The following is a 10,134-nucleotide window of genomic DNA, read 5'->3' on the forward strand; positions in this document are numbered from 1 at the left end:
AGAATTATTGCCTTCTAAAATTAAAGTTAAAAGTCCTTCTAATGAAATATTTTTAAAATAAGGGTAAAATATTTCACTTTCCATAGGAATGTACTAGTATGTCTCCTCAGCTTGGTTAACATATAAAGTATTCTTGTTAATTAAATACCAGGTTACTAATAATTTCCATGCACAGATGTTTTAGGCAAAACTTGGGATCATAACTCTTCAAACATAACATCTTTACAAACATCAATTGTCACTGGAAGCATTTACGCTCATAATTTAAGATGATTCACCATCACAACCTTACGAGCTTATAACATGCCAGACACAACTACTCTTCAGTAAGTCCAGTACACAGCACAGCACAGTGGTAAGAACAGCCGGTCCAGACCCTGTCTTCTCCACTTAACTAGCTATGACCTTGGTCAAGTTATTAAATGACAATTTATGCATCAATTTCCTATTCAGTCCAATGAATACAATTAAAAGGATCTATTTCAAAGAGTTATTGTGAGGATACTACTTGTAAACTACTCAGAACAGCATCTGGCATGCAAGAAGCACAATATCCAGGTTTGATAAATCAGAACCCATCATATGCATAATTAAAGCTACTATGTGTATATACTCGTGAACAACGGCTTACTACTACTTTAAAACTTTCCCTCCCAAAGTTTTCTTTTGAAACTGTTCAGTCCTAAGATATGTACAATGCATACCCTGCACCTAGATTCATCAAGATTACACATACGTGCACACACACTCACACACTCATAGACTCACACACACAAGCTTTCGCTAAACTAGATTTTGTAACACTCATCCCTAACAACTGGAGTATGTAACTCCTAAGAATGAGATCAGTCTCCTGCAAAAGCTCAGTACCATTAACACACCCAAGTGATGTGACATCAACACAATATATTATATACATTCAGTGAGGTGGCTCAGCAGTGAAAAATCTACCTGCAATGCAGGAGACATGTGTTCAATCCCTGGGTCGGGAAGATCCCCTGGAGGAAGCAAGAATCCTGCAACCCACTCCAGTATTCTTGTCCAGAGAATCCCACGGACAGAGGAGCCTGGCGGGCTACAGTCCAGGGCGTTGCAAGAGTCGCACACGATTTAGCTACTAAGCCACCACTATCACCACCATACATTCAATACCCCAATCTTCCCAGCTGCCTCAACATACCCTCCACAGGAAAAAAGAAAAAAAGTTACATATTGCAATTTGTTATCAAGTCTTTAGTCTCCTTTAATCTAAATAGTTCCTCTACCTTCACTGTCTTTCATAACTGAACCTTTAAAAAAAACAAAAACAAAAACAGTACCGACCAGCTAGTTAACAGGCTTTCTCTCGTTTTGGATTTGCCTGACTGCTTCCTCAGTGTCTGACTCAGACTAACCACTTTTAGCAAGAACAGTACATAAGTGAGCCCCTCCTTCTCGGTCCATCACCTCAGAACACATGTGCCGTCAGTGTGACCCACTGATGATGAGATCAAGTCTGCTCACTCAGTTATGGTGGTGACTGTCAATTTTCTCCACTGAGAAGAAACTTTTTCTCTCTGCAAATAATACGTAAATGGAAGGAGATATTCTGATACTGTCTAAATATCAAGATCCTCAACCCTTCAGAATGGTGTCAGCATCAACTGATGATCCTCACCTGCATTAATTTCTACTATGGTGCTTGAAAACATGGTGATATTCCATCTTTTATTTTTTATATGTTTATCAGTAGTGGCAATCCTTCTTCTTTCCCCCCTTACGTACTTATTTACTTATTCGTAGTAACATGGACTTTGGGTTTTGGTTTTTCTTTTAGTGCGTTATAATTCATTATTGTCATTATCCTTTCTGATACTCAAATTTTCCAGACTTGGCCAATGGGAGCCCCTTCAAACCCAATCCTGTGTCCTTTTAACATTTCTCCATCAGTCTTTGAGCACTTCCTTGCTTCTGGCACAATACTTTGAATTTTGAAAACATAAATCACTTTTTATTCAATATCTTATAATAACCTACAATGGAAAAGAATCTGAAAAAATATATAGATCTATATAAAAGAACATGTACACACACACACAGATAAATGAATCATTTTGCTGTATACCTGACACTGTAAATCAACTATACTTAAAAAAAAAAAAAGCATATGTCACTTTAGATAACTGGTAACCAATAACTAAACCAATCATCTATATACTCAAGTTCTTATGGGTAAGGAGAGAGAGAAATAACTCTGAAGATACAATCACACCCACCCCCCTACATGGGCCACATCCTAAAATTTTACCTACTGAGAATCTTACAAATACATGCAAGGTACTAAATTAAATACTCAACTTAATGCAATTAGGCTACTTTCCCAATCTCTGAAAAGTAAAAATAGAAACAAACAGAAATACCTAACACACCTACCTAGGCGGGGTCGAGGTCGGAAGACCATTTCTAACCCCCTCACTTCCAGTGCACAATTGTCCTGCAACAAGGAGCCCCATGGAACGGACAGAGAAATTGACTGTATGAATCCTTCTGTGACTTCTAAAGGTGCATCTGCTGACTCCAGGATCTCATTGAGACACTAAAGAGAAAAAACAAGTGCATTTTGAAATCACAAGAACAAGAAAGTAAAACTGTTAACTTACTCAAAGAAGAAAGAGAAGAGTGAAAAAGCTGGCTTAAAGCTTCACATTCAAAAAACTAAGATCAAAGCATCCAGACCCATCATTTCATGGCAAATAAATGGGGAAAAAGTGGAAAGAGTGACATTTTATTTTCTTGGGCTTCAAAATCACTGTAGATGGTGACTGCAGCCATGAAACTAAAAGACACTTGCTCCTTAGAAGAAAGGCTATGACAAACCTAGAGAGCAGATTAAAAAGCAGAGACATCACTTTGCCAACAAAGGTTCATATGGTCAAAGCTATGGTTTTTCCAATAGTCATGTATGGATGTAAGAGGCAGAGCACTAAAGAACTGATGCTTTCGAGTTGTGGTGCTGGAGAAGACTCCTGAGACTCCCTTGGACAGCAAGGTAGTCAAACCAGTCAATCCTAAAGGAAATCAACCCTGAATCTGCATTGCAAGGACTGATGCTAAAGCTGAAGCTCCAGTACTTTGGCCACCTGATGCAAAGAGCCGACTCACTGGAAAAGACCCTGATGCTGGGAAAGACTGAGGGCAGGAGGAGAAGGGGACGACAGAGGATGAGATGGCAGGATGGCATCACCAATTCAATGGACATGAGTCTGAGCAAACTCTGGGAGACAGTGAAGGGCTGGGAAACCTGGCATACTGCAGTCCATTGGATCACAAAGAGGTGGACACGACTTAGTGACTGAACAACTGAACAACAAATACGTTTATACATGTCTCAGGCACTAAGGATAAAGAAATCAGAGACCAAGACACAGATGATTCCTGGTCCTCAGTAAGCTGACAAAATAGCTTACTACGAAAGACATATGTGATGAGTTGAATGACAGAGGAAATACACTGTACTACTTTAGCTTGTAAAAGAACCTAGTCTGGAGATTCAAGGCAGGCCACCTGAGGAAGTGCTATTTAAAGCTGAGACCAAAGAGCTGAGGAGTTAATTGCACACAATGGTCCAGACAGATACAGTAGCATGTAGAAGGATTCAAGAAAGGCAGAGGTCAGTATGTGCAAATACATATATCTGAGACACAAGAGTATTTGGGCAGAGGGAAAAAGCTGCTTTAGGCTTCAGTGTAGCATGCCAGGCTGACGAGCCAGAGATAAAGCTACACAGATAAGGGTGAGCGGGATCCAAAAACCCTTGTAATTAATGTTAAAGAGTTTGAAATTTATCTCAAGGGCAATGTGAAACCACTGAAAGGTTTTAAGCAAGGGCGCCATGATGAGAAAAGAACTATCCCATGGGCCACTCTCAGGAGGAAGCAAAACTCAAGCAGAAAGGCTGTTACAAATAAGAGAAACTAAGACAAATTGGCTTGGCAAGGATAGGGACAATGAGAAGAGCAAGAGGTGGATGGATTTTTTTTATAACATATTAAGAAGTAGAAATAACTGGCATAATGAGTGGAAAAGAAAAGAATCAAAAATAATTCCCAAGTTGCTGGCCTGGGCAACGGCTTTGACAGTGATGCCATGTACTGAGTTAGGGGAGGGAGAGGTGAGAAGCTCAGTTCCAGAGAGTGTATTTGAGCAGACTCCCAGGTGGAGATGTCCAGGACACAAGTGGGTGCTCTGGTCTAGAGTTCAGGAGAGCCATGGGGGCCTGTTATACAGAGGGGCTTTATAAACACAGAAGGTAAATGAAGCCACAGGAGTGAAGAGAGACAGACTTTTACAACTAACATAGAGTAAAAAGGCCAGAGACCTAGGACAGAATCCTGATAAACACCAACATTTAAGAAACAAGTCAAGAAAAAGGAACTTGCAAAGTGAACAACAACAAAATAATAATAAGCAGAGAAGTAGAAAGAAAATCAAGAGAAACTCTTGTCCCAGAAAATTGTGGAAACATAACATAAAGAATGATCAAGTGCAACAAAAACTACAAGAAGTCAAAGACCTTTTTAATGTCCACTGAACTTAGTGACAGGGTTTAGGTGATCCCACTGAGAGCAATTTCAGTAAAGGGTTAACTACAACAGAAGGACGACAGATGGATATAAACACAGTTAGAAGAATAATTAAATGGGCTTTTTTTAACAGACAATATACTTTTACATTAAAGCAATAAATATTTATCAAATGCCAGTCTACATGAAGATGCTTCCTGTATGCCATGTTGCATAAGGTAGTGTTGTAATTCTTCATCTACAAAGCTCACATTGAATGTGGAGATTTAGAATGGCACACATTATTTCACTGGAGGTTACTACTTTAACAGGCTTTCTTCACACTGGTATTTGTGTGATCCTACAGATTTCCTAAAGAGTACATGAGCCTGGCTGGTTTTAAAGTATAAGTATCCAGATCCCTAAACTCCAAATGGGCTTTCCTGGTGGCTCAGGGGTAAAGAATCCACCTGCCAAGCAGGAGACTTGGGTTCCATCCCTGGGTTGGGAAGATCTCCAGGAGGAGGAAACGGCAAGGCGCTCCAGTATTCTTGCCTGTGAAATCCCACAGACAGAGGAGCCTGGAGGGCAAAAGTCCGTGGGGTTGCAAAGAGCAGGACATGACTGAGAGACAGAGCACGCACGCAATCTCCAAATATGTTCTTTCCTAAAATGGACCTTTTGAGAAGCGGCATGGGGTTGGGTCCGCTTTCCCACATTCCCTTGTACAGTCCCCCTCTCCCACTGAGCCAAAAAAACGCGCTATCTTTCCCCCTCCTGAATCATCCCTTAGGCACTGTCTAGGATATAAAAATCTTCAGGCAGAACCACCAATTAAGTCTTCTGGTCTTTTCCCAGTTGACACACATTTTTTGGCATTGCCATAAAAAAGATCAAAGAACTAAGTGATTCTGTTACTGCAAAATCCCTACAATTCTCATCTACTTATTAATGACAAGTGTTTCTCAAGCTTATGACTATCTTAAAAGTTTAGAATGCAATTTATGCTGAACCCTATCAAATTCTAGTTGTAAGTATATTCATCCAAGGATACCTGAAGAAAGCAGGGGAAAGGAGAAAACACACCCAAAACATAATAAATATATTTCTAATAAAAGTTCTTATGTTTAGTTATTCAAATGTAAAATATATTGTTTTGATCAACTGCACTTATAACTGTAATAACAAAACAATCCAGAAGAAAACTTTAATACTTAAAAGTTTAATGATATGTGAAGGAGATACTGGTAAGATCAACATGGTAAGTCCTGGAGCAAACCAATTAAACGACCAAAAAAATTCAAAAAAAAGAAAAAGAAAAAATAGTGAAGAAATCATTGTGGGAATTAAAATGTTACACTAGAAAAATATTCACTTAATGCAAAAGAAAGCTTGTGACAAAAATTTTCAATATGATAATTTAAATTTAGTTACATGTCTTATTATAGAGAAATGACAACATGATCAATAAAAGATACAAGAACAAAATACATGAATTAGGATAAAATACATGAATTATGAAAAAATTGTGCAGAGAAGTTGAACAGACATATGAGTTCAACAGAAAAATATACACTGTTAAATTTCCAGCTACTAATGATGACCTTGTTTAAATATGTTTATATATATAATGGTGGGAATTTAGATCTTACTGGGTTAAAAAAAACTATATTTTTATTATATAAGTATTTACAACACAACAAAAATTATCCTCAACTATTTAAACTTATATGGAGAAGGAAATGGCAAGCCACTCCAGTACTCTTGCCTGGAAAATTGCATGGATGGAGGAGCCTGGTAGGCTACAGTCCATGGGGTCGAAAAGAGTTGGACATGACTGAGTGACTTCACTTTCTTTCTTTCTATAGTTCCTTTTGGAGAAGAAGTGGCAACCCACTCCACTGTTCTTGCCTGGAGAATCCCATGGACAGAGGGGCCTGGTGGGCTGTGGTCTACGGGGTTGCAAAGGGTCGGACACAACAGACACACACACATTTAAACTTATAATGAAAACGTTTTAAGTCAATTTAAAAATGGACAAGGTATATAGTAGTTTTAAGACACAGTAGCTCAAAAAAAAAAAGAAAAACAAAACAAAACACAGTAGCTCAGTCACTTATGAGCTGGGTGGTTCTGGACAAGTTTTTAACCTGAGTCTCAATTTCCTCATCCATAAAACAACCAGCCCGCCCGCCAGCGCATGCTCAGTCATGTCCAACTCGCTGCAACCATTCCGGCAAGAATAGTAGAGTGGGTTGCCCTCTCCTACTCCAGGGGATCTTCCCAAGCCAGGGACTGAACCTGTATCTCTTGTGTCTCCTGTACTGATAGGCAGCTTCTTTACCAACTGTGCCAGCTGGGAAGCCCCATCCATAGAACAGGGAAAACACCAATTTCTCAAGGTTACTGTGAGTGTAAATGAAATAACACGTAAAGGTACCAACGTGGTTCCTGGTACGAAGTCAATACTTTATGCCAACTATTGTTCCTTGTCTTCCCCAGTGCCTAGCTAGCACAATGGTAAGCACTATTAGGAATTTAAGGTGCGCTTGGCAGAAGAAGAAAAGCAAACAGTTAAGTTGTACGCTTCTTTTTAATACGTATCATAAGACTAACTCGGAAAAGAATACATCCTTACTAGTTTAAACCCAGGCATCACCATTCAAATAAAGTTAGAGCAGATGTAAAAGTGGTACTATACTTAATATACAAATAGATATCTGCATTCTGCCTCAGGCCTCACACCAGACCGGCACCAAGAGAAGACAATGGGAAGGGTGAAGAGCGGCACCCTTGGTTGGATGTTCCATTTCAACGCACTGACACTTGAGCATACAGTCTACATAAAAAAACAGACCTTCACACAGTAGAATCTCTGTGACAGACAGAAAATGACAGTAAGTTTCTGATTTTCTTATGATCAAACATTTAGAAGTTGACTTTAAAGATAATAAGCAATTTTCCTCTTCACAAAGATTAGAATTTTAAATACACTTACCTTTTATGTGATGACACTTGACTATCAGTAGTATATGCCATTATACTCCAATAGCAGTTATACTCCAAAAAACCAAACATAACTTTTTTTTTTTTGATAGGTAAAAAGTAATTTAGAGAGAAACACACTCCACAGACAGAGTGTGGACCATTGCAGAGGGTGAGTCTGGCAGCCCACAATCTGTCATTTAAAAGTAAAGATACCACTTCATTAATGAGTGAGAAAAGTAGCTTCTGAAAGGGTATTTCTACTATGGAGAACATTTTTAAAACTTACATTTGGAAATGTTTCCACTGTTATATGATTTTGTAGCTGAAAAAATATCTATTAAAACCCTATTTTTTAAGTCATCATCTAGACAGGTTACAAAGGTTTGAAAACATGAAAAATTATCTCAATAAATTTAAAGTATTTTGAACAAAGCTCTTAAAATGGGGTTTTAAAGTTTATAATATATACATATATAAACGTAGCATCATCCAACTAATTAGCAAGAATAATTGATTGAGATCAAGGAAGAAGGGAATGTCAAAAGTGATTTCAACACAATCTTGTGCATAACTGACAGTTGAGAATTGAAACCTCAGAACGTTGTCAGTGACAGTATTCCCCCATTTGGATCTACGAATCTCTGTGAGGTATCTTTTTTTTTCAATCATGAAAGTCATTAAAATCAAATGTCACAAGTAAATGAATTTGGAATCAGAAGTTTAAATAGGTATATCTAAATGTCACACCAGGATTTATCTTAGTCATGAACACAGCACATGATAATTAAAGAAATCAGCAACAGCCAGTGTGTACTGGATATTTTATTCGACATTATCATTTTGGCTGGGCATATTCTTCACCTTCAAGAAGCAGAATAAAACATCACCTTCGGATTAAGTCCAACCATAAGTTATTTTTCCAATGATTCTGAAGTCAAATTGCAAAATTCAAATATTACCACTTGTGATTTTCCTATGAGGATTAAATAAAACCTCACAAATGAGAGTGCCCAGACAGTGCCTGAAATAAACAAATGCTCAATTATATTAACTGCTCCTTCCTTGGCTTGAAGCCATGTGATTAATGAAGAAATAGTAGGCTTAGGAATTAGACTTGAGTTCTCACTATTCCCCTCGCTATATGTGTGATATAATAATCTCAGGCATATTATTTACTTCCATCTGTAAAATGGAAATATGAATACCCATCTTACAGGGTTAACATGAAAAGTCATTAAAGAATAACGCATATCATTAAAGAATAACGCATACATACAGCACTGTAAGTCAACTATACTTCAATAAATAAATGAATACTAAAAATTAAAAAATAATGCACTAAAGTCATTTAACCTAAACAAGACTGTTAATAAATGTCCAACCTTCTCCTTCAAGATAGCCTAGTCATAACTGTACCAAAAGGACAGACTTACAGGTCAATGAATTTTAAAATATTCATCAGAATCCCTATCTTTTGGTAAGAATTATGGCAATGGAGTTCCCTGACACAGTGCCTGGCGAGGAGAGGATACTCCATTAATATTTACTGAACTCAGGTGAATTACTATACCCACTGTCACCATGATAACTGTGGCAGCATGGGCTGGCCTGGGAGGGTGGGAGGAGGACGTGGTCCTTCTGTTACTCAAGCCAGGATTCTTCCCACTCTTCTGTGTGTCCTCTCCCTAGTTGAGGTCATCCACTTGCTGATAAAATTATATGCTTATTTATAACAGTACAAATTCATTCAACAGTCATAATAAGGTGTTACCATAATGTGAGTTTTTTGGGTTTCTATGACTAAGAAAGTCATTACTCTGTTAAAATGCTTTTAAATAAAAGGAAAAGACAAAACACTTGAGCTTTTTACACAACTTACACTAAAAGAAAAAAAAAGTTTCCTTTTCTTTTGCCCAATTACCACAGAAAAGTCACCTATATTGATGATTTCCTTAATGTAAACCCTGTTGGAAAGGTTTTAGAATAGTAACAGAACAGTGATACTTCAGAACAGTAAAACCGATTCAAACTGTGAGCAGCAAACTCTAGGGGAACAAATAAAGAGTTTGGAAACTTGGGAGAACCCCTTCATTCTTGCCAAACTCAAAGCTGAAATACACATGAAGTAAAATACTATGCGCTGAGCACACGGATGCAGGAACAACGATACATGAAGCACCTGTTAATATGAGTCAATTCACAACCTCTGGATGGCAAGCAGAACACAAGAGTGCAGCTTCAGCGCTTTTGCAACACCCGCTTTTACGATCTGTCACAGTGAAGCAAACAAGCACAACCAAGCATCCCTATTTGGGCCACACGACCATCGTGCGATTGGCCTTTACAGGATCCAAAGCAAACAAACCGGCAAAGGAGACCTAACTTTCTTCTAAATGCCAGACGCTGGACTGAGGCCGTGGGGTGAAAGCGACCAACCCCAAATAAATAAAGGAATACCCCAGGCATTCTGACATCCCCACAGGTCCTCTCCACCCTCGGTCTTTCTGGAGAGTGTCATCCCACGAAATACTACTTGTCCGCACACAACCCCAAGAGCCCTCCTACCCTAAAGGGGCAGCAGAGCACGGGTCACTTCCTTCCACGG

General features: G+C 38.6%; 1 protein-coding gene across 4 annotated transcripts in view; it reads right to left on the minus strand.

Moving 5' to 3' along the window:
* ATG2B (autophagy related 2B) overlaps positions 1-10,134 on the minus strand; it is an 81,488-nt gene that overhangs the window by 70,889 nt on the left and 465 nt on the right. For 3 of the 4 annotated variants that reach the window (XM_061395252.1, XM_061395251.1, XM_061395250.1), the window contains exon 2: positions 2,413-2,575. The exons of the other annotated variant lie outside the window; for it this stretch is intronic. In XM_061395252.1, coding sequence (XP_061251236.1) covers positions 2,413-2,575 — 163 coding nt within the window. The remainder of the gene's footprint in view (positions 1-2,412; positions 2,576-10,134) is intronic. 4 annotated transcript variants of the gene reach the window in all.

The sequence above is a fragment of the Bos javanicus genome, chromosome 21 (assembly GCF_032452875.1).
Source record: "Bos javanicus breed banteng chromosome 21, ARS-OSU_banteng_1.0, whole genome shotgun sequence".
NCBI classification, from domain to species: Eukaryota; Metazoa; Chordata; class Mammalia; order Artiodactyla; family Bovidae; genus Bos; species Bos javanicus.